The 24,757-nt window shown below is 43.0% G+C and overlaps 1 protein-coding gene and 1 long non-coding RNA gene across 3 annotated transcripts in view; one reads left to right on the top strand and one right to left on the bottom strand.

Annotated features, from left to right (window-relative positions):
* Window positions 1-3,496: 3,496 nt before the first annotated feature.
* Window positions 3,497-24,757, top strand: part of ZNF608 (zinc finger protein 608) — a 113,842-nt gene continuing 92,581 nt past the window's right edge. The window contains exons 1-2 of one of the 2 annotated variants that reach the window (XM_029941801.1): window positions 3,497-3,655; window positions 7,034-8,125. In XM_029941801.1, coding sequence (XP_029797661.1) covers window positions 7,220-8,125 — 906 coding nt within the window. In that variant the 5' untranslated portion in view covers window positions 3,497-3,655; window positions 7,034-7,219. Of the gene's footprint in view, window positions 3,656-5,554; window positions 6,025-7,033; window positions 8,126-24,757 lie in introns of those variants that run through there. The other variant, XM_029941802.1, reaches the window with a different exon arrangement.
* On the bottom strand, window positions 4,648-5,679 carry LOC115294105. The gene is made up of 3 exons (XR_003909723.1): window positions 5,611-5,679; window positions 4,967-5,013; window positions 4,648-4,719 (listed from the first exon to the last, which is right to left on the bottom strand). It is a non-coding gene; the product is annotated as an uncharacterized LOC115294105 (long non-coding RNA).

Genomic DNA, 24,757 nt, shown 5'->3' with positions numbered 1-24,757 from the left:
GTGTGGGTGTTTAAATCGCCAGCTCTGCCTTCCTTAGAAATCAGGGCAGGTCACCTGACCAGCGCCTTGAGGCGGGTGTGTTCATAAGCACCCCCAAACAGACAAGAATATTTCTCGACAATCTGCCACAGAGTTTCTTATTATGTCTCAATTAAGTTCCTTTTCCCATACACGAAGCCCCTTTCCGGTTGGGTTTCATTCTTTAAAACTTTGCTTTCCACTGTTTCCACTTGGTCTTGTGTGGATAAGCATCAGTGTTGGCAGGGATTGAGAAAAGCTGCGAACAGAAAGAAAGAAGAGCTCAAGAATTTTTTTCTGGTTCCTAATACACCACAATTCAGATGAAATAGGTACCGAAGACAGGCTTGCTGCTGTGTTTTTCTGTGTTATCGCTTGAAGACCTGGCCTTCTCGGCGTTGAGCTCTTTTGCTCTTAAAAAAGTGGGGGAGGGGCGAGAGTCCTAGGCGGAAGTTTCTGCCCCTTGTAATCAGTGAAGAATGTTTTGGGGCAGGGCTCTTGGTGGTGGTGATTGGAGAAGAACATTCTTTACCCCCTTTACAGATTTCGTCAGGCCGCTTCCAATGGCAGCTGCCTCCTCCCCTCTACCACATCTCTGGGGAGACACGCACTAAAATTCCGAGGTGGGCATATGACACAGTAGAGTGCCAGCATTATCAACTATGTGAATGTGGGTATGAATATGAAGACTGGCGCGGTCCTGTTATCTTGATAAGAGCTAGAGATGTTCTTCTCTAAAATCCGAGAACTTCGGGATTTTTCCGGATTTTTGGGAGGGGAGTAGCTCTGACTTTCTAAGGCTGGTAGTTAATTATCTTAGTTTCACTCATCAATTAGCTGATAGCCCTCTGATGTGTCTTGATTGCCCCCTTTGTCAAACAAAACAAAACAAACACACGCAAAGCCAGCATAACAACCCTAGCTTATTCAAATCTTGGGAGAAGAATGGGGAGAGCAGGAGATGGGGGTGGGGTGCAAACGGAGTGTGGAGATGTTGGGATGGCAGGAAAATGGTTTGGGTGAAATGCTTAAGTGAGTTTGGCATCAGCCTTTACCTTTGACCAGTAGGGCTTACTTAAGAAAAAAGTTTAAGATTGAAGGGTAGGTGATGATGTTAAGGTTAGATCAGATTACCTGAGTATTAGGAAATCTGAGCTTTGGTTTTAGTTATACTGAATCTTTGCCGTAGACCCAGTGATCTGCTTTTTCTCAAAGCAGTGGTATATGGGTGCTCCTACCCTTTCCAACTTCACTAAATTCAGGTCTTCTTTTCTGTGCTCTTTGAAGTCCAGTTGTTGTAAGAGCTGGTCCTTGATTTTTCTAAGTGGATATAATGTATGGGGTAGCCCCGGTCTTCCAATGGCTGAAATGGAGCACATACTCCGGGGACCCTGAAAGTGCCCAAGAGTGATGGGGAGGGTTGAGGAACCACTCTTCCAAAAGAAGAAAAGTTAAAAAAAAAATCACCGTATCATGCTATTATTATCAATGGAACATAAAAAAATTGTGAAATGTATATTCAAAAATAGAAACAAACATCAGAGCTAAAATGGAGGGTGGTTAATTTGCCCCATTTTCTTTGTTGCTATACAGCATTGGTTTGAATACAGATCTTATAAGGGAGAGCTAAGGACTATTCTAGATTGCGTTCTTCTTGTTTATATACCTCAGGAAAGGGTGCAAAGTGCTGTTTATTACTATTTGCAGCATCAAATTGAGTTTGCCGTGGGTAGTGAAACAACTAATCGCCATTAAAAAAAAAACTTAATCTATTGAAAGCTTGAACATGAGTCAATAGACATTACTCAAAACATGTGATATAAATATTTTTATTGACCCACAAAGTCATCACTAAGTGTTTACATCATAAGCTGTCTTTTGCTACCACTAATCCACTTTATATGTCCGTTTGACTCTGAAGCCTCAAATTGTAATTGTCATGTGGAAATTACAGCTGTGCTGGGTCTGTAATGCTTGGGATCATGATGCTTTCTGTGAAATTCAGAGTACACTTTGACTTTAAAATTTCTACACTGTAGCTCCTAAAAGTAATGGCAAATAACAGTGAAAAATTAAAAATAAAAGTGCTTTCAAGGCTTAATATATATAAATATATTAATTTAAGTATACTAGTTGTTACAGTACAATACTGCACTTGTTGTTTTATATAACCTCTCTTATCCTGTGACCTCAGAGTCCCATTAACTTGGTGGTTTGCATTCATTCTGTAATACATTGCAAAATATTTCTCTATTCTTGGAGGATTGATCCGGTAGAGGTCAGAGGACTTTGACACTCCTTCTCCTTCCTGCCCCCCCTCTTTCCCCACATAGGGTGAAAGATCTGGGAGAAGGGGAACTCTGACCATCTTTCCGTTTAAAACTGCATACTGGGACTGTTTAACGGGTTAATCTTTCTAGTGAATTATCTCCCACAAATCGATTTGGTAAAAAATGAGGCCGGTCCGAGGTGTTCATATGGTTGGCTGGGACCTTATTCTATTTTTTAATTTTTTTGGAGCCGCCTAGGACCAGGTGGAAAAGATTTGTTACAAATTCCAGGGAAGAAGTGTTCACGTAGTGGTTAAATGGTTGCCAGCGTTCACACTTCAGTGCTTGGACAGCAGAAGACTGGAAACAAAAGGGTTACTTGTTTCCCCACCACCGCCTTTACCCCCAGATCGATTTTTCTTATTTAATCAGCGAGTAAAAAGAGAGACACGGGGAAAAAAAAATTGGAAGAGGGGCAAAGTGGTGGGGGAGGGTTGAAAGCCAGAAGCTGCAGTACAGAAAATCAGTCTTGGGAGTTCGCGCTCCGGAGTCCTTGCAGCAAGGAAGGGAAGCCAGCAAACGCTCGCAGTCATTTCCACACAGCCAGCCTCCCTTTGCTCCTCGCTACGCGCTAGCGGCTCATTTGGCTTCCCTCTGCCACCGAGCGATCACATACATTATTTCCCCCAAGATAACACAATCAAACTTGTATTTACCGACATCCTTTCCTCGCAGCCTGTTTGAGATTTGTTTTAATAAATAAGTGTTTTATGTGAATGATGCAGTAATTGAAACGGGCGCACCATTTCTTTTTCCTTCTTACTGCAGGAGGTTCCCCAGCCCCAATCTGGTTGGAAAATAAAACGCTTTGTCTCCACAACCACCCCCCGCCGCACCCCCACCCGCTCGCAGTGTGTGTTTTATACGTGTGTATATCTCAACCCCCTACAGTAGCCAAGAGAAAGCAGCTAGCCAATGAAAGAGCCCAGTTTCATAAAAGCTGCTCTCTGATTGGCCCGATGCGAAAGGGCAATGGGAACAAAGAAAAGTCCCTTTCAGGTATAGAGGCTGAGAGCTCCTTTTGCTCCACTCCCCCTGTGTGTGTGTTGTGTTTCAAGTCCTGATTTCAGTGTTGCAGAACAAGCTTGTTGTGTGTGTGCACCAGGGGGATTTTTGTTTTCTTTTTTTTTTTAATTTTAATTTTTGCTTTTATAAAAAAATACACAGGACGGTCTGTGACATTTGATGGTCCATCTTCTTTACTAATAAATTTGTTGAAGAGATTATAATTTCCAAAATAAAGCGGCTGCAACCAAACACATTCAATGCAGTTAGAAGGAAAAGGTCAACTCGATCCAATACAGACCGTAAGTACGGTTGCGTGGTGTGTCTATATAGCACTTAGCGGGGACTTCATGCAGGGGAATGTGCGAGTTTTATGCATTGAAATGAGGAACTAGTTACAGGGTTTGGCTTTTGCATTGAGAACAACAACCCAGGAAGGGTGAATTTTATTCAGTGGAGGGTGAAGCATTTGTAACTTCTTCACACAAATTAAGCTTGACTGGGCACTCGGGGTAACTTAGAGTAAATTACCTTTTGGGCTGTAGCCCAAGGAGAATAAAAGTGACACAGTTACATATCCTGATCTGCAGTGTCCATTCCCTAGTTAACCTCGCCCCCTCCCTCTCCTGTCCTAGCTGGGCAAGACCCTCTTCCAAACCGAGCCAGAAGAATGGGGGCAAGGGCAGAACAAGCCGATTTCTATCTCTTGCCACAACCTAGTTCCCAATAATTTAATATTAAACAAGGGAATAGTCACCCATTACATGTAATGGTTATAATTACCATTTTCCACCTCCTTAAAAAAGCCAGCAGCAAAAACACCATTAAGGGAAAAAAAAAAAAGCCCCACCCAACCCAAACAAACCCACAAATAGAGCAACAATGGTGTGTTTATTACAGGACCTGGTTCGCGAGCTAGCAAAATGTTTTTCTTTGTTTAAGACGTGAGGGGGTCCCGAAAACCCAAGTACCTTGGGGGTGCACTCCCCCCCCGCTAGGCGTCCCCATCCCTGGCCCCTCGGCAAAGCCGACAAATTGGAGAGAAGTTGAGGAGAGGTTTATAAGGTGTTTCTTTAAAACATCTGCTTTGCTCTTCTGCTCATTACATTTCACTCCTTCGAACTTCCGAGAGCCTAGATCTGCCAGAAATGTTTCACATTCATAACTTGTAGCTGCGCCCACTGCAGGGGGGTGGGGGCGCGGGGAGGCGGCGGCGGGGGGTGGGGAGTGTGTGCAGGGGGAGGGGGGAGACCTTCAGCTTTTTTTTAAAGACCAGATCAGTATTTTCTTGATACGCTTGTCACCATTTTTGTTCTCACGACAACCAATTGAGCCCTTGATCCTCACGTGATGTGAAAGGCTTGCACTGTAACAAAATCGCTCCTTTTAGATGGTTGGTTGTTGCTAACTCGCCCATCCCCCTCTCCCAGCCCCGACATTTCCAGCAAAGAGACTCTCCACTTCCAATCCATCAACAATTCATTACTGCTTTTAGCTTCCAAACGCCAGCTAATTAAAAATACTAAGCCAAGCTCCGGGGCCATCTGACTAAACACAGGAGGGGGTGGGTGAGAGAGGAGGAGGAGAGAAAAATAAATAAAAGGGAGACGCACCGTTTGCTGCGACTATCAATGGGAAAAACTGTCCTCAAAAAGGTCGCCTAAAAGAAAAATTTTTTTGACTCTAATTATCGAATTACCACATGAGTGATTGGCTTGAGCGACGGCGGATTCCCCCCCCCCCTCCCGGGACTACTAGGAACTAGGTTCCTTTTTCTTAAAACAACATAAAACAGGAAAACATCACATCCTTTGGGTTTCGAAGACTGAACCAATTTTAAACGCCGTTATTTTCCTCACCCCACCGCCCCCCGCCCGAGCGAATGCTGTTATAACTGGTTTATCAGCTCATTGAATCATCTGCTCCCCTCCCCCTCCACACCTTTCTTTTTCTCCTCTGGCTGGGCTTCTCATCCTACCCTTTCTTCCTCCCCCTCCCCCACCCCACCTCCCCTCCGCCTCCTCCTCCCCTCCCCCTCTCCTTCCCCCTCCTTTCCTCTTAAGTTAGTTCAAGAAATCAAATCTGTCAGGACGGGCGGAAAAATGCCACTTCCCGACTAACAGGCGGAATCCAGCCCAGATTTTCAGTCGTTTCTTCTTATTCTTTCTTCCCTTTCACTAATTTATCCCGATGTTAGCACATTCTGTCTTGTTACTAGCGGACGCCTGTAGGTTTGCTACATGGGATCATTACTTACTGATCACGGTGACTCTGAAGTCTGGAACTGAAGGCGGAATGAGAAGTTGGGAAAACTTTTTTCTCTAAGCTCTCTCTTTTTTTTAATATATATATATAAACTATTATTCTCGATGCTTGTTAAGAGGAAAAAAAACCTTTGGTGCTTCTGTTGTGAATGTGAAACATTATCTTCCAGCCGTACAGTGACACATTTTTTTAAGGAGAAAAGGACTCCTGATCCGTTTGCCAAAAGGGGGGTGGGGAGGTGGAATAATGTTATCGAGTGATTATTCTGGCTGAGATGTGTTATTTGGTTTCTTCCTTCTTGATCATTTGGTGTTTAAGTAAAATGAGGCACAGGCTTGTTTGCCGAGTGGAGTGGGAAAGGCATTTTGATTTGCTGGCCTAATTAAAAAATGATAAAGGATTAAAGGTAAGCAATGTCTGTGTGTGTATGTATGTATATTTATTTATTTTTCTCGACAATCAACTGTTAAAAGGGGGCTGATCCCTTTAAAAACGTTTTAACTGATCTTTGTCAAACACACACTCATTTGCGGTCATTGAGGCCACCTTGGCGCAGACTACTTAAAGTGCATGTCTTAATCAGTTTCCCCGTAGAGTCAGTGGTACCATGTTTAACCGATTGAGCGAGTCTGTGACCTAGGAATATGGTAGAATTGTTTACATGTAATATTTTTCTCTCAAAAGGCATGTTTTCAGCCTTTTTTAAAAAAACAGTCTTTTTATAGAGAAATGCTCCTAAAGACGTGTGTATTTCAAAAATAACATTGTATGAACTGTTGGGAAAGAGCCGGTATGTGTTTGCTGCTGGGGGGGGAGTTAGTTATTGGTTGTTTTTCCTGTTCCTTACAGGGAACAAAAAACTGACTGCCCAAACAATTTGTAAAAAGTCATAAAATTAGAAATAAGGAAAATTTAGAAACATAATTCTGAAACTAGCCTCAAGAGAACTTCCAGGGTCTGGTCTTTGAAATTGCAAGATCTAGGACATGTTTTAGGGATGTTTAAAACTGTGTTCCTCCCTCTTGTCTGAATGTTTAGGTTGTGTTTCTGGGGTTGAGATATCACATGTATGGAAAAAAAAATCCTTAACTCTTTTTTTTTTAAACCTTTCTGGACTTGATTCAGATCTTTAAGATATTTTAATGTCTTACTTTAAAAAAGTGATTATCTTTGTTCTGTTGCTAAAGGGTTTTTTTTTTTTTTTAAAGCTACTGTAAGATGCTTACTATCATGGGTAAGTTTTTTGGGCTTGGTTATTTTTTTTTTAACCTGGTATTGGACTGTGGAGACAATATAGGAGCCACCTTCCTCTCTCCAATTTTTCCCTGTACCCCTTACTGACACCCCCAGTATTAATCGTTTCTTATTCTGGTAACACCCAGACAAGAAATATTCGACTTTTCCCCCCTTCACAGGAAAAGGTGGACCTGGACTAAAGGGTGTAAAATCCCTGGACACATTCCTGGGGCAGGAAAAAGAAGAGGAAGATTTGAAGATTTTTTTTTTTTTTTTAAGAGAAAGCCCAGCGGAGCTAAACGGATGTCCCCTCATCTCCAAAGGAAAGTTCATCGGATTTTTATACTAGAGAGCTCATCTTCAGGATGTCAGTGAACATTTCTACTGCAGGAAAAGGTGTGGATCCAAATACGGTTGATACTTATGACAGTGGTGATGATTGGGAAATCGGGGTTGGAAATTTAATAATCGATTTGGACGCTGATTTGGAGAAGGACAGACAGAAATTTGAGATGAGTAATTCCACCAACACCACTAGCAGCAGCAACTCCAAGGATTGCGGAGGTCTGGCCTCCAGTGGGGCCGGTGCTACCGCAGCCTTAGCTGATGGCCTAAAATTTGCTTCTGTTCAGCCCTCTGCTCCCCAGGGGAATTCACACAAAGAGACCAGCAAATCAAAAGTGAAAAGGAGTAAAACTTCTAAGGATGCTAATAAATCTCTGCCTTCTGCTGCCTTGTATGGGATTCCCGAGATCAGCAGCACTGGCAAGAGGCAGGAAGTCCAAGGGCGCCCTGGAGAGGCAACTGGCATGAATTCAGCGCTGGGTCAAAGTGTGAGCAGCGGCGGCGTCAGCAACCCAAACGGCAATAGCACCGGCACCGGCACCTCCGCGGCCGCCGTGGGGGCGGCCTCCTGTGGGAAGAGCAAAGAGGAGAAGGCAGGTAAAAGCCAGAGCAGCCGAGGCGCCAAGCGGGATAAGGATGCGGGGAAATCCAGGAAGGACAAGCACGACCTGCTTCAGGGCCACCAGAATGGCAGTGGCGGCCAAGCCCCTTCCGGGGGGCACCTCTATGGCTTTGGAGCCAAGAGCAATGGAGGTAGCGCGAGCCCCTTCCACTGCGGGGGCGCTGGGAGTGGCAGCGGCGCGTCTGCAGGGGAAGTTAGCAAAAGTGCCCCGGATTCAGGGCTCATGGGAAACTCAATGTTGGTAAAGAAGGAAGAGGAGGAGGAGGAGAGCCACAGGCGAATCAAGAAACTGAAAACCGAGAAGGTAGGATAAAGTCGCCTTCCTCGACTTCCCACTTTTCCTCTTTGTGTGCATCTGTGTGTGGGGGGTGGGGTGGGGGGTGTGCCTCTGTGTGCCTTAACACTTCCTCTTCGTGCTTTCTGGTTCTTTGTGAGGTTTCTGTCCTCTGCATCCCTTCCACGAAAATTTGGAATGGGGGAGCTGCCTTGGGGGCACGGTTTTTAGCTCTTGCTGCTGCTGCTTGTGGTGCTAAGTGTTCGGGTCCCCAGGTGGGAGGGCCTGGGTGATCCTAAAGTGCCTTTTGCCCTGCAGACGGGCTCCTTGCCAGTCAGCCAGTTGTGGCGTGGTTTTCATAGCAAACCTGCTCGTGTACCCACTTGACTCCCGTCTTGGTTTCTCGCCCAAGGAGAGCTGTCTAACGTGTGAATACACACTGCCTAGTATTTCTGGTACAGTGTCCTTAGGGGCAGGGTTTGCGGTCCCTCCCTGGGGAGGTAGGTCAAAAATTCTCAATTACACGCCTTCCTCAACCTGTTTATTTTTAATTTTTGGTTACTTTCCCCAAAATAGTTTTGTCAAAGGGTATCATCCTTGCATGAGTTCTTCTCATTGGTCCTGAATGAAACCCCAGCCTCTGTGTCCCTGGGTCATCGGTCGGTTTCTTCACTGTGTAGAAGGACTGGGATGGTTTTGGTGGCTTTTTAGGACTGTACCCTGGTTCCCTTGCCCAGCTCCTAGCTGGGGGGCTGAGTGTTCTCCCTGGGGTTTCTGACTTGCCTAGGGAATGGGAAGGTTGGTTCAGACTAGTGAAAAAATAGACTTGGCCGACTGCTGTTCCTGAAATGTGAAAACGGCCAGAGGAGATGGGGATTCGGGGTTGCACTTGAGCAAATGTCTGGTTAGGCACTGCCTTTGCAAAACTTGTCCCCCTGGCCGTGCCTTTTGGTGCTGGAGGCCTGTGACTTACTGGTCTGGTGATGGTGGTACGTTGGGTCGTGTCTCAGGACGGAAAGCGCTCTGTCCACCCTGCAGGTTGGGAGCGAGCTGGGGGTGTGAGTACTGTTTCTGTAAGATCAGTCTTTAGGTTAGTTCTGCAGGTAGTGCTTTGCAGAAGCAAAAAAATTCATATCCTGTGATTTATTTATGGCATGGTTGTTTGAAAACGCGCTTATGAAATACTTTGGTGGTTTTGCTATTTCTAACTTGATCAGAACTCTAAGATGTCTGTGGCTGATTATTTCTCTGGACAGTTATCCGGTGCTCTGTCTTCAATCCTTTCTGTTTTTGTTTTTCTGTGTGGAAGACGTCAGTGTTGGAAGACCAGGAAGAGAGTTGTGATTTTATGATTTTAGAAGTTGTTGAAGGTACATCAAAGTGGAGATAAGGCCAGCATCACAGAAGTCCTAGGGACGCAGCTTTCATGCACATGCCCTTGGGCAGGCAGCATTTTATATTGATGACTTTAAATGCGTTTTTTAAAATCCCAGGTTTTGATCCTTCTGTTTCATTGCGTAGTTGCCCATCATTTCTGCTAAAGGGCGTTCTCAAATCTTCTTATTACTTAGTACAGTAGGGCATTTACTTTTGTTGCCAATAGTCTTCAAATTGCACTTCTAATCTGCTCTAACTATCTAGATGAATTGCCCTAATCCAGTGCTCACAATGGCTGTGGTTAAGGAGTCAGAGCCATTTGATTGGATTCACTGCTGCCTGGAATGTGGGAGGTACTGCCCTTTTGCATTCCCCTTAGCCTTTTAATCTTCCAGCCAAATGTTCACATTCAACAATTTTGTTTCGCTGGCAGTCGGAACATTTCTGTATCTCAAAGGCTGCTGTCATGGCAACTGAGATTAGAGCACGGTGTCGGTTCTCCAGTTTTTGTGTTCTTTTCACTTTCCAGTCACAGAGGAAACTGGATGAAGAATGGAAGAATTAAATTATTCATATACGTGCAACTCATCTGGAGTCGGGAGCAGTATAAAGGCGATAATGTGAATTTCATACATGAAGAGCAAACAAGTCATGACGGGGGCTGGGGGTGGAGGAGGGGAGAGAGCACAGCGCTTTAGACTCCCTGCACCGCCAGCGGCCAGCCCGAGCCCCCGTGTCGGCTCCACACACCCTTCTGGGATGGCTCCGAGCGGCTTGAATCCTCCCGCGTTGGCCATTCTCTGGCAAGCAGGGAGGTGTTGGCTCTGAACACCGGTCCTTAGGCTCTCTTCCCTACCCCTGGGCGCCCCCCCCCCCAATACTTAGGAATGCTTGCTCCTCAGCTCCCAGAGATGGCACTCTTGCTGACAAATGCCACCCAGGGAAGTCGCTCTGATTCCACTAACTCGTGGATGGGAAGATGAGACCTCAATTTAGGGACCGCTTCGTAATGATAGGAGGATCCTCCATTTAGGAGGTCAAGATTTCGTAGGACACGCTTTACCTGACCGAGTATGGCAGCACCGAGGCATCTTTGAGAAAGGCTTCTTTTGACGTTTTATATAATGTTTTCATTTCAGCCTGGCTGGATTTTTCTAGAGTAAGTGCCTCAAAAGTGAAGATTATTAATTTTCAGGAATCAGATGTGGCTCACGGAGGGGCCGAGTGTGAACACCGAAGGAGGGGTGTATGTGTGCGTGCTTTTCTTCTGTGTGTGTGTGTGTGTGTGTGTGTGTGGTTTCTTTTTTTTCCTGGTTGAAAGGTTTCACAGGAGATTCATAAGACTTGCTGTCACCGGTTAATTTTCACAGCATGCTTAAACGTCTATTTTTGGTCTGTTTATTCTGTTTCTACACTACACATAGTCATGTAAAACATGATAAATTGGACCTTATGAAACCTAATTAAATCAATGAGTGTTCTACTCCTTTATGTGGAAACCACAAGTATGTTGTAAAAGTCGCCACTCCCTTAATACGTGAGCAAAATCAAAACATGCCATCGTTCTAAGATGTTTGAGCTATATTTCTATAGCCCATTTTGTGGTTAAGCCACCAGTGACATGTCTGAATAAGTAGATTTGACGGGTTGGCTTTGGATTGTTAAAACCTGCTTCTCCACCTTACCCCCCCTTTCTTTTGAAGCATAATAGCCTGTATTAAGGCTCTTCTGCATGTATCCCCCTAGCCTTCTTACAGATTTGACTTATCAGACACAGGCATTCGGCCAGGGCTAAATAGGGTACATGGTTTTATTTGATCGCCGGAAAATTCAAAACTACATAGAAGAAATCGTAAAAATACCTAATACTTAAAGACACATGAAAGGCCCAGGAGATCTTACAGTTGTGTCTCAGGGTTCTGACGACTCAGTACATATTCAGAAAAGAGAATTACTTCTCTGATATCATACTGCTTTCATTAAGCTGGTCCTTAACAGCCTAAAGGTGGTGTCTACAAATGGACCTGTCTATAAGGGATATCATTCATTTTATTTTATTCCCTTGTAGAAGCCTTTTACACTTCACTAGGGAATTCTGGCACATTTTCTAAGTGAGCGTGAGCAGTTTAAGAACATATTTTGATTAATGAGTTTCGTGGACAGTGTGCGTCCCCCCCCCCCCCGCCCCAAAGCTAGTGCTCCCTACAAATTCTGCTTAGAGAGTGCAGTTTATCTACTGTGAAATAAAAGGGCAGAAAGGTCACTTGCTGTAATTAAAGAACAAAGTCTATTGTTGTCAGACAGCAAACTGTTTTGAAAGCCACATAAGGGATTTAGCGGTTAAAATCGTTGGTAACTAAGGGTGCCTCCCAGTCCGTGTTTGGCCCACTCCTTACTTCTCTGTGCGCTGCCTCTGAGGGTGACAAGGCTTTTTGAGGTGAGGAGGCCATCCTTTCCCCGAGCTAATGTTCTGTGAGAACCCAAAGAACTTGGGAGCGTTTGTGTGGCCAGGCAGGTCACTGAGTCCTGAGCGTACGTGGTATTGGAAATGTATTGGGAGAGATGAAAAAAATACACCCAACGGATCAAGATTGTGCTAACGGAGATGAATAGTGTTTAGCAACTTTTAATAACTTTGCAAATAGTCTGGAAAAAATGGGGGGGGTGATGTGGGGTGGGGAGTCCTTGTCCAAATGTCACCAGGTTAAGAACGCTCTTCAGGTGAAATTGCTTGGCTGCAAGATGGTTTTAATTAGAGTGTTATAAAGACTTATTTTTTCCTAAGCAGCATTTTATATGCCGAAAGTGCTAAGCAGAAATCTCCCTAACCACAGAGGTGTTCAATAACCAGATTCAAACAACATGGAAAGGACCATCTGTTCTTCGTTTTCAGCTTGAAAAACAAGGATTGGATGGCTGAGATTTGCTCCAGTTTTGACTGTGTCTGCGTGTGAGTGCGTTTTTTTAATTTAAAAAAGTTCACCTGGTACTTCACAGAAACTTGAAATTGCAGCAATAAGAGCAACGCTGCGAAAACACATGTTCCTACATTTATTTTAACCAGTTCCACTTTTATTTAAAAGATTTCCAGAAGCCCAGCCATTGAACACTCTGTAATGGCTATTCAGTTCCTGCAGGCAGTCACAATGAGGGGTCAGTTCTTCAAAGATCTCACTATTTAGTCAGTACCTGAATTATTCTGTCAATTTTCCCCCTGGAGGCCGGAGGGGTGAAGGCTCTTTCCAGGCTAAGTCTGGTCAGCGTTTATCGGTTAATCTAATTGTGTGTGATAGCACTTTCCACTGGTGTTTACTCGGCCAGACCTTGCTCTCCGTTAGAGCGTATCTAGGATTGTTGATAATGGGGAAAATATTCTTTCAACGATGATAACTTTTGAGTCCTTGACTTTTGGACACTAAGCTTGGTTCTGGGTTTAGTAAGAGCCCAGGGTGAAACATTATCCGGCCTTTGTTTGAGGTCTTTTATAGAAGCTAATGACTGGGCTTGTGCCTTCCAGAGATAAATGACATTATCTCTGAGTGGGCTGACAGGAAACAGACATGTTAATGGTGAGGCTGCGGGGAAGATCTGCTTGGGTTCTGACAAAAGAGTCAAGAAGGGACCCCTGGTTGTGGTCATTAACACATAATGCATTCTTGCTCTTCCTAAGAGCCCCTTGATAATTGGAAAGCTATTTTAGCCACAAGCACTTAAATCATAAATCTACTGCTCCTAGTTCTTTGCAGTTTTAAAAGTAGCAAAGTAGTGTGTGTGCATATGTTTGTTGTTAACAAGTGTGTGATCCATTTTTTTTTCTTTTTTTTTAAATGGCTGCGCTTCTAGGCTAGGTGGTAACCATGTCTGGTAGGGTGGCCCTGGGAACTCGCTAAATCACATGGGATCTCTCTTGGTCTTTCCTTGTGCCTCAGTCATCCCTCTGTTTTAATAAACCAAAAAAGTGGGTCCAGAAGCTAACCAGAAATAATTTTTATATGTGGGAGAGGCATAAAACATCTACTTTTTAGAAGTTGGGGACAAGATTGTGCTCAGTGATATGAAGGTGATGAAGCCTGCCTTTTGAAGTGTATGTTTAAAAAGTCATGGGTATAATTGAGTTTCGCTGCAGTTTAAACTCCACTTCTGGAGCGGAGATAATTGCCGTGTTGAACACACGCTAGAGGTGTAGAAGAGGTGGAAGGATCATGTTATTCTATTCTTTAATATTAAGCACTGAAAGTTTTTCATAGTAATTACCGCAGTGCAACGTAGTTTTGATTGGCAGCACTCTGAACTTGCCAGTGATCTGAACATCGAGGGTTTTGCTTGAATACTAAACAGTTGATTCACTTGTGTAGCTTTCTTGTAGAACATGGAAGCCAGAGGTAAGGAGATACTGGGCCATCCCTAGGAACATAACAGAGGATAGAAGACTTCTTCACTAGGATTGTTGGCTAACAAAGGGTATTCTCATTCTGTACGTTTCAGTTTATAGACAGGAAAAGAGAATAGGTGAAGTCTTTGCCTCAGGAATGACTTAGGTCATCATTTAGAGGCTAATATACCCATCAGCTTGGTGCCCTGTAACTCCCATTAATTATTAAACAGCAAAATTCAGCAGAGTAAATCGAAAGATCAAATTGGCTTTATTCAAGGATTCCTGAATTGGGCAGTATTTCATGTAGCAAATAGAAAGGGGCTCTAAAGAGCTGTAGGAAAGGTAAGGTTTTGAAAGGTGGACAGGGGGTCGGAGAAGAAGTTTATTAGCAGAGTGCCTTCCTGAGGGGGACGGAAGGGGTCTATTGGTTTTCTCACTGGGGCTGACCAGGTAATCCCATAATGACAGGTTAAAGGTTACCTTTCTGGCAGGGGCTGAAACTGCAATTAGATTAGTATTAAATCTTTGGTTGGTGATGTGGGGATTAGCACAAGTGACTCCATTTTGGACCTGTTGCTTCTTTTGTAACCATTTTCTTCTTTTATTAGACTTAGCTGAGCTGTGAGAGACATGATCAAACTTTAAGGCATTGGCAGCGCTATCAGCAAACCCTCCCATGTTCTCCCAATTCTTAGTTGGTCCTTTGGGTGGTGTTCTCGGGTCACGGCTTCAGGCTCACCAGTTGTTACTTGGTTATCTTCTTCAGTCCTTTTCTGGCATTCCAGTCTTAGGGGGCTCATCTGCCTGGTGGATAGCGGTGGCGAACATGCCTTTAAAGCTTCTGACAGAATGTGGCTTGCCAGGGAGAGAGTCCGATGAATATTATAAGCAGGATAATTCCCAATGCCTGGAGTGCACTTTGAGGCCATGGTTCCTAACACTCAGGACAACCAAAATCCAGTAAGTCAAAGAAAGACTCTGCTGAAGGAGTCCATTTTTAAGCTAAGTGGCCTGCTCAGTGATTTTAGGTAAGAGTTTCAACTTTGCGAGAAATGTTAATTCAGGTGCAGCAGGTGGTATTGGCTCTAACACGAACACCTCCTCCTCGTTCAGCATAGGTGACGCCATTCTCCAGAATAACGTTGGCCGGAGAGTCTGGAATGTTTGGGGGGACAGCTTTTGCATTAGCAGCAAGTCCTGTAATACTTTCAGGAGTTAAGGATGGGTCCCTAGTCATGGCCTCATATTTATGCCGAATCAGGGAAGTTGAGACCTGCCAAAGCGAGCTAATTTTGAATCCTGAGAGCCCCCTGCATGGCAGCCACTGTAGAGCATGCAGGTGCTTTTATTCTGCTTACTCTGGACTTGTATCCCTTTCTTTGTACCGAACCAGCGTGTAAGTTTCCCTGGGTTTGGGGGCGTGAACGAGAGACATGGAAATGGATCCTCAGGGCTAGGGAGTCTGACAAAATAGAGGAGGGGCTGATTTGTTTGAGAGACACTGAGGCAGGTGCCTAGTGGCAAGTCCAACCGATGTTTGGAGGTTGGATTATGAAAGAAGCAGCAGCTACCTGAGTGTTGGCTGCTTGTCTTCCCCGTCAATTTAATTCTGAGGGCTCTGGCCGGAGTACCGGGCAGAGGAGCTGTCGGGCGGAGACTTCTTCAGCTGTGAGATACGTTGTGTATCTGAGGTTCAAGTCTCTCAAGTTTGGCTGCCTGCTGGGTTGTGAGGGCGACCTGGCGCATGCCCATTTCCAAGGATACTCAACGGTGGTCTTTGTTCTTAGTGATTGCAAATTGCAAGGATGGGAGAAAATTAGAAACGTTGTAGCCAGATATTTTAAGAAACTGGAAGAATTCGGGGCCTGGTCCACTTATAGGTAAATAACAAAACCTCAGAAGTAATTAATAGGATTGGAATCTAACACATAGATAAAGGTGCCAATATATTTCTCCCTACAGTTAACTCCATGTTATACCAAAGAGAATTACAGTAAGAGTAACTTTCTTTAAAGTTGGTCTGATTATTTACGTAAGTACAGTAAGAATAAGATTGACCAGGGCACCTAGAGGGCTCGGTCGGTTAAGCGTCTGACTCTTGCTTTTGGCTCAGGTCCTGATCTCACAGTTTCATGAGTTCGAGACCCATGAAGGGTTCTGTGATGGCAGCGCAGAGCCTGGTTGGGATTCTCTCTCTCTCCTTCTCTGCCCCTCCCCGACTCTGTGTCTCTCAAATAAATAAATAATTTCCAAAAAAAAAAAAAATAGTGATGACCAAAAAAGCTCTTTTTAAGACTGCTTTGTTGGCACCTTGTAAGCAAGGTACCATGCCAGTTTTTCCAAGGAGCTTTATTCTAGCTCCATAAAGTCAACCTGTTTTTTTAAAAACACTCTGGGGGCGCCTGGGTGGCTCAGTCAGTTGAGTGTCCAACTTTCGGTCAGGTCATTATCTCACGGTTCGTGGGTTCGAGCCCTGCATCGGGCTCTGTGCTGACAGCTAGTTCAGAGCCTGTAGCCTGTGTTCAGATTCTGTGTCTCCCTCTCTGACCCTCCCCTGCTCACACGGTCTCTCTCTCTCTCAAAAAGAAATAAAAATAAATAAATAAATAAATAAATAAATAAAAACACTCTGGTCCTGAGTCTAAACACGTCTCTCAAATACAAAGTCTTGGTAATATAACACAGTTTCCAATTGTGCCCTGTTACAAACTGAATGGATTCTCATTGAACTTAAGTAAATAACTATTTTGCCATTGAAAGAATACTTGGGAGTTTCCAAATTCCGGAGGAATCAGGGAAAGTAAATATTTCATCTTTGTTTATAAAGGCATACATTACCAAATTATTAAGTCATACATAGCTTAAGGGAAAAAGTTCCCTCAAATCTGGAAAAATAACTTAAAAAAACTAGCACTATCTCAACTAAGAAGTCATAAAAACTATAATCCTCCTCCTCTTTTCATTCAGCCCCATGTTACTAATTTTTATTCTGCTTGAATCCACTTTTTCCATTAGTTCTGGAAGTTGTTAACCAGTTCATTTTTACGATCTTAAAGTTATCAGAAACGTGTGTTTGCCAGAGTTCTTTCTGTGAAGTCTTTAAGATGACATATCTTTGCAGGAACACTTTTTCAAAAGCATTTGAGTAAAACAGTAACTGTCTGAAAGTGAAAAGACTTAAAAAATGTCTGTTGTCAAGGGCACCTGGCTGGCTCAGTCAGGAGAGCACGTTGGGTGTGGAGTCCACTTAAAATAAACACTAAGAAAAAAAGTCAATTGTTAAAGATCTGATGAGAGTTCATTATAAGGGAATTGCCAAGAAAATTTGGTTATTTCTGTGACACATTTTAAAATGATAACCGGAATTTTGATCACAATATTATAGCAGGACGTATTGGACTTAAAGAATTTTACACAGTTTCTGGAACACTAATATATATGTCTGTACAAATACAACATAAAGAAGTCTTGGTATTGGGGAAGGGAGAAGGGGAAAAAGAAGTCTTAGTATTGTTTTTTATTTGACAGTGCTTCTTGTGTAGTTTAATATATCAGATAAATCTACTTAGGTTTTCTTTAAAGTTCACTTATTTTTGAGAGAGAGAGAGAGAGACAGAGCTTGAGTTGGGGAGGGACAGAGAGAGAAGGAGACACAGAATCCAGAGCAGGCTCCAGCCTCTGAGCTGTCAGCACAGAGCCCAATGCAGGGTTCGAACCCACAAACCTCAAGACCTGAGCTGAAGTTGGACATTCAACCGACTGAGCCACCCAGGCGATCCAGATAAGCCTACTTAGTTTAATAGCTCCCTTCATATAAGGAGGGAAAACAAATCTTTTCAGATATTCTAGGGACCTTCTGAAAAATCTCAAAGTTACTTCTAAGCCACAAAGTCTTCATTTAGGATTTAATTTTTTTGGGGAAGTTTGTAAAAAAAAAAAAAAATCAAAGGTTTTAAAATATTTGGTCAAATAAGATCATAGGTCACTGAAACATTGTGGTTAAAACATCTATTTAACCATAGTGGCAATTAAAACCTTCACAGACAGGGGCACATGGGTGTCTCAGTCAGTGGAGCATGTGACTCTTGATCTCAGGGTTGTGGGTTCAAACCCCACGTTGGGTGTAGAGCTTACTTAAAAAAAAAAAAAAAGACTTTCTAGGCAAATACAGAATGTTAAATAGGTGTCCGATGTCTCACGGAACAGATCAGTAACCCTAGAATACTCAGCAGATGAAAGAATGTAAAGGTTTCGTTCTCTGTAAGTACCCTACTGATAGATATTAAAGCTTATTTAAAAACCATTATAACAAACTTAATCTTATTCAGCTTGATCATGCATAAATTTCACAAACTGTTTTTTTTCTTTTTTGGATATTTTATTTTTAGTAGTCTCTATACCCAATGTGGGGCTTGAACCTACAATCCCCGAGATCAAGAATAGCATGCTCTACTGACTGAGCCAGCCCCACAGACTTTTACATTCAGATTTCATCATCTGTTTTCCCTTTTTCCCATCCTGAAAAACACCCTCGCTTTAGGAAAGACTCACTTTTATTTTCCTTCAACAAAATGGATCTCCACTCCTTATGTATTGTTATATTATATTCTATTAGGATATTTTTATATATTATTTCTTGTTTTACACATCCTCTTTTTTTGCAGTACAGAGATGTTTCTCTTATTATTTCTAGTAGCTTCACTTACGTAGATTTGAAGTTTTAACCCTTAAAAACTGCATTCTCACAAAAATTAAGTAAACCGTAGTGTACTCTTACAGTAGCGTTTTGCGGCTTTTAAGTTCATAGTTTTCCTAATTTGTAGAAATAGACGTTTTCTCATTGTAAATTGATTGTGGCACAAAACATGTTTACGAATAGAGCCAGCTATCTCCAGTTCCTCTGTAAAAGAAGCCCAAACTGGATAAACTTATCTTTAGTAATGTTTCAGTGTTTAATTTGGACATGATGCAGATATTCAGTGGACTTGACTCATCATATAACTTAGCAAAAGTAGCTAAAAAATAGTAGCCAAACATTTTTGGAGACTAATTGCTGAAAAGTTCACAGAGAAACTTTATCTCTTTTGCATCTATTTAAATCATTTGTTCTTAACAATTACATTTAATTACCTATGAAAATTTCATTAGGTATTAGACAAATTCATTCATCTTCCCAGTCCTTTTTCAGGTTGACAAATTTTGTAGCAGAGATAACATGAAGTTACTTGATTAACAAACAGGCAGAATAACAGTTGTACGTCTGCCTTGGATTCAGTGTTGATAACTCCAAGGACATGACTATTTAAAAAAATTTTTTTTAATGTTTTATTTATTTTTGATACAGAGAGAGACAGAGCATGAGAGGGGGAGGGGCAGAGAGAGAAGGAGACACAGAACCGGAAGCAGGCTCCAGGCTCTGAGCTGGCTGTCAGCACAGAGCCTGACGTGGGGCTCGAACCCACGAGCGTGAGATCTGACCTGAGCCGAAGTCGGAGGCCCAACCGACTGAGCCACCCAGGCGCCCTAGACATGACTATTTTTAATTAAACCAACAACCTTAGTCTAGTTGTTACAGAAAATTATTTTAGATCACATGAACTTGAAAAAATGCTGGGCTTTTTATGTTTTCTAAGGGTGTAGGGATCCTTACACAAAGACTTTAGAAAGCTATTCTTCTGGGTGAGGTTTTATTTTAGGGGAAAATGCCTAAAAACATGTTATCATGTACTGAATAATAGCTTCCAATTTGGCAATCTACTAAAAAAAATTCTTTAAAATATCTTGACAGTTCATTTTCCCCTGGGATAAATATTTCTGGCAATATTGAACAATCTCTTGAACGTAAGAGGTGTCTCCAAAGAGAGTACAAAACTTATTTTCCTACTTCTGCTGGGTGCCACAGAGATTTGGGAGAGCTGAGTCTGGTTAAGAATTTTCATCCTTAGCTGGTGTTTTTTTTTCAGTTTTCCTCGGATCTCATCTTCAGGCCTCAAGGGGTTTTAAAGCATGCACCAGAAATTGGCAAGGCTTTTCATTAATTTTCATTTTGGTTTCCCCTTGACTTTTTAAAGGGAATAACAGCAATCTACTAGAAAATTCCTGTGTTGTGGTGCGCCTGGGCGGCTCAGTCAGTTGAGTGTCTGACTCTTGATTTCAGCTCAGGTCATGATCCCATGGTTGTGGGGTCGAGCCCCGTTTGGAGCTCTTAGCCTGCTTAGGATTTTCTCTCTTCCACTTATGCTCTCTCTTTCTTTCTTTAAAATGAGAAAAAATGGGGCGCCTGGGTGGCTCAGTCGGTTAAGCCTCCGACTTTGGCTCAGGTCAGATCTCATGTTTGTGGGTTCGAGCCCCGCGTCAGGCTCTGTGCTGACAGCCAGCTCAGAGCCTGGAGCCTGCTTCCGGTTCTGTGTCGTCTCCTCTCTCTGCCCCTCCCCCTCTCATGCTCTGTCTCTCTCTGTATCAAAAATAAATAAAACATTAAAATAAATAAAATGAAAAAAAACCAAAAAACAAACAACCAAAAAAACCCCATAAAACAAAAGAGAAAATTACTGAGTGTTGTCAACTCTGGGAGGAGCCTGCCTGGGATCCTCCAAGAGCATTTAGGGGATTGTCCGAAAGGCTTCTAATTCAGCAGATTTTGTCTGCGGTCACGGTCCAGTCTTTTCAGAGTGTTCACCTATTGTCATGCCCTCATCTTATTTTCTGACTTTTTATTAATTCATGAATCTTAACAGAAACTTTTCAGGATGTCCTCTGGGTTTAGGAAATTTATTAATTTTTTTTTATTTTCAGAGAGAAAGTACAAGGGGGGGAAGGGCAAAGGAAGCGAGGGAGAATTTATTTATTTATTTATTTTGAGAGAGAGACAGAGTGCGTGAGCTTGAGAGTGGCAGAGAGACAGAGCGAGACAGAGCGAGAGAGCGAGAGCATCCCAAGCTCCACACTGTCAGTCCCACGTGGGGCTCGACATCACAAACCAGGAGATCATGGTCTGAGCAGAAATCAAGAGGTGGATGCCTAACCACTTAACTGACGGAGGCACACAGGTGCCTTGGGTTTAGGAAATTTTTAAACGGAGGCTCTTAGTTTGGCCTTTGTCCAAGGACTGGAAGACACCTGCTGAGGGTCACCTGTGGCCTCTGGGGGTCTTACTCCAAAACCAGGTAATAGTCTTTCCAGAGTGAAAAGTAGACTTAGATAAAGGATCCATAGAACGAGCACTCACGGTGGCGGGAAGCCGTGGGGGTTAGGTGTGGTGTTTTTTGTTTTCTCTACCTTTTGTGTTTTTCATATTCATTAGTGCGTTGCAGTGAGCCTTTCAATGTGGCCAGTTTGGAATTTTGAAGACTTTGGAGGCTTAAAATAGGTAATCCATTCTGTTTGATTTGGAAATCACTGCTTTTAAGCGCGCTCCTTCCGTGTTCTTATCTAATAGGAGCATTCCTCTTGGTGGCCATTCTAAGGCCCCTGAGGGCTGGCAGCCATTTGGTAGAACCCTGGCCACCAGTGGAGTTTAACCCACATTTATGTCCCGCTCTATTTTGGAGCCCCCAACCCCTATGGTTAGGTTGTCAAGTTCTTAGGACAGAAAACAAGCTCAGTAAGGTTTTTTGGTTTTGTTTTTTTGCCATTTTCATATTGATTTATGGCCTCTGAGACCAAATCAGCAGGTATGCCTGGAGGTGGTGCAGTTAACTCTTTAGGTTTTAAGGGTCTCATTTTTTGTGGCTAAGTCTCTGGCTGTCTTGGAGCCAAACTGATAACTAAGAGGGATGTGTCATTGGGTTGGGGATCGCATGGTGTTTTATGTGGCACCTTGTCGCATGGAATTTTTCTTGAGGTTGGCAGGCGACCGAGTAGTGTCCGTCTAACCCTGTTTCATCCACTTTTCCTAGCACGGAACGCGCCCGGTGGTGAGTGCTCTAATAGCTTTTAAGGGCTTGATGCTGTCAGTTTTGTGGCTTTTTGTGTGTCTGTCTGTTTTGTTTTGCTTGGGTCTCCAGCAACCAAATTTTCTTCACCTGAGACCTCGCATTGGACCAAGTTTTTTAAGTTGGACCCCAGCGAGGGAACCGTGGGGAGAGAATTTGGGAGGAATTGCAATTAAATGAGGAAATGCAGAAAGCCAGTTAGATAGGCAAGGGCGGAGAACTCTGAGCCGGAGGAACTCACCACGGCCCTGCCCTTGGAAATGGTGAGAAAGACAACCCAGAAGTTTTCTTCCGTCTACAACACCTGGGTTTCTCCTGCCTTGTCTCCAGTGCTCTTGCCATATCTGTTAAATAGCAGAACACAACTGAGTAACTTTTGAGATCAACTTGGCTTTATTGAGGGCTTCATGAATCAGGCAGGATCCAGTGTAGCGAATCGAAAGGAGCTCTGGAGAGTCATAGAAAAGGAAAAGTTTTTAAAGGTAGAAAGTGTGTAGGAAAAGGAAGTTTATTAGCAGAGTTACCTTGTTTTAGGCAGGGTCTCTTTCCTAAGGAAGAGAGAAGGGGTCTTTTGGATAGACTTTCTTTCTCATGCTGATCGTGACCAGGTAATCCCAGATCACCTAGTTCAAGATTGCATTCCTACGCCGAGGTTAAAACCGCAGTAACTGATGTGTTCAGTCTTGTTTCGCTCACGTGGGGCTTGGTATCAACGACTCCATTTTGGGCCTGTTCTTTCTTTTTTTAGCAGTAGGTTATAATTGCATATATAGATAGTGGGTTGGCAGTAGACTGACAATATCTAGTAGGAATGGGCTTTTTTTCTCTACCAAAAACATCACTGTCAATTTTACGGTTTTACGTTCTACTCTGTCACAGAGTAGATGGGGACCACACTGCCCAGGCTCCTCTGGGGCTCAGTTCTCAACCAGATGAAGTTTCACGAAGTACCTTCTTGCTGTCTGTTACAGGTTCTTCTTAACTTAAACTAAAGCCTTTTGGCAATTGGAACACAGTTTTTGCAACTGAATGGAAGTTACACTCTTCCTACTGACTAGCAGTTGGGTTGTTTGTAATGCTTGCCTGAAAACTCAAAGTATCTTCAGGGGGGTGAGATTGGCACATTGTTCCCTATGAAGAATTGTGCCTATGTGCTAACTCTTGGTTAGAAATACCTCTGGTGTGGTGTGAAAAAAGATTATGGGTTTTGCCTAAAGAACGGATATAAAGGATCACAAAGCAAATATTTTTTAATAGGTCATGGACCTTGGTTTGCATTTGGTGTTTAGAAGGCTAAGTGAAGCTAAGGGAAGATTTATTTCTTATTTTTTAAATATTTATTTTTGAGACAGCACGGGCCCCCGAGTGGGGGAGGGGCAGAGTATCAGAAGCGGGCTGCTCCGTGCTGACAGCAGAGAGCCCGATGCTGGACTCGAACTCATGGTCCATGAGGTCATGACCTGAGCTTCTCTGACTGAGCCACCCAGGTGCCCTGCTAAATGAAGATTTAAAAATATACATTATAGTCGTAAGCGAGAACTCAAAGGGAAAGGGTTGTTTCTGTTAGAACAAATGAGTTTGAAGTGCTGAGTAAATGGGCTGCTGATTTTTTTCAAAGCTTTTCTCTCCTTTTCATCCCCACCCTCCTCCTCAGTTTGATTATTATTCACTGTGACTCTTCTAGCTCAACTGCCTAGCTTTTTTGCCTCCTGGGAATCCTCATTGTCAGCTAGGACCAAAAGAAAAATGTGCCTACAAGGGACATTTAGGCATATTCCAATAATGCCATGTGAATGCAGCTTTTCCAGTTTAAAAATATATTGATTATATTTTGTGTTGTGTCTAATGATTTTAGAAAGCAGATAGTTAGGTTGTGGAATTGGCTTATTATGGTAACGAGAGAGCAGATGGCATCGCGCCACAGACGTATAATTTTACTTAAAGGGACTTTTAAGGTTTTGATGTGTTTTCTTTTCCTCTTATTTCCCTGATGGCCTCTTTTTATTGAAGGGTAACTTAAGGAGACCTGGTAGCAATTTTACTGCCTTCCCCTGACAGTTTGAAATAATAGCATGGTCTTTGGTTGCACTGATCTTCCACCAGTCAACTTGATTCTGGTTTTTGTCATGTGGCAGTGAATTAAAAAAAAAAAAAAGTGTTTGTAGTATGTTTTAAGAAATGGACTCTTTTATATGCTTCAATTAGCAACAGACGACCGAGTTCCAATTGGTCACACTTTCATAAACTTCTAGAAGTCGCACTTCATCCTTTTGATTAAAGAAAACTGCTTCGGTTTTCTTAGGAAAGCACATCTGGCCCTCTGGTTCCTTTAGGTCCACCTTTCTGTCTTTTGCCTTCCGTCACTGAAGGTTCGAAGGTCTCGGCTAAGTTGTTCCTGGGTAGGTTAGCAAGCTTGCCTTTTTCTGGAAGGCTGTACTTTTTTGAGTTGCTACACCCACCACGTGTTAGAATTCGCGTGCCATAAAAATACCACTTATTTTTATTTTACAGTTTTTCCCATTCTTCTCTTAGAACATCATCAGGATGAGTTGGAAAACATCTAACTTTTGTTTTGCAAAGTGTGGTAGCCAGACCAGATTGCTTTTGGATTTCCTGTTACCTCCCTGGCCGATTTTATGGATGGCTCATGTTAAAAGCAACAATAATGTTTGAATTGGAGGGGTTGAAGCCTCGGGTTTTCATTCTTCGCGGAGAACTGTTTATTTGTGTGTGGTTCACCACAGTACATGGATAATGCTATCAAATCGGTACTTTATTACAGGCTTCTGACTAGCACAGCAGCCCTCCACTTCGGTTTCTGCACTTTCCTGCTTTGCCAATTCCTTTGTGATGGAAATGAAATTAGAACTGAATCTTTCCAACCAAGGGGAAAATAGGCACAACAAATAGAAATTGCCCCTTGAGCCGGTTGAGAAGTAAGCAGTGGTGATGGAAGAATCTATGTATCTTTTTTCA

Source organism: Suricata suricatta, chromosome 6 (assembly GCF_006229205.1).
Source record: "Suricata suricatta isolate VVHF042 chromosome 6, meerkat_22Aug2017_6uvM2_HiC, whole genome shotgun sequence".
NCBI classification, from domain to species: domain Eukaryota; kingdom Metazoa; phylum Chordata; class Mammalia; order Carnivora; family Herpestidae; genus Suricata; species Suricata suricatta.
Note: the sequence above shows the minus strand (reverse complement) of the source record. Positions and strands in the feature narration are given on the sequence as shown.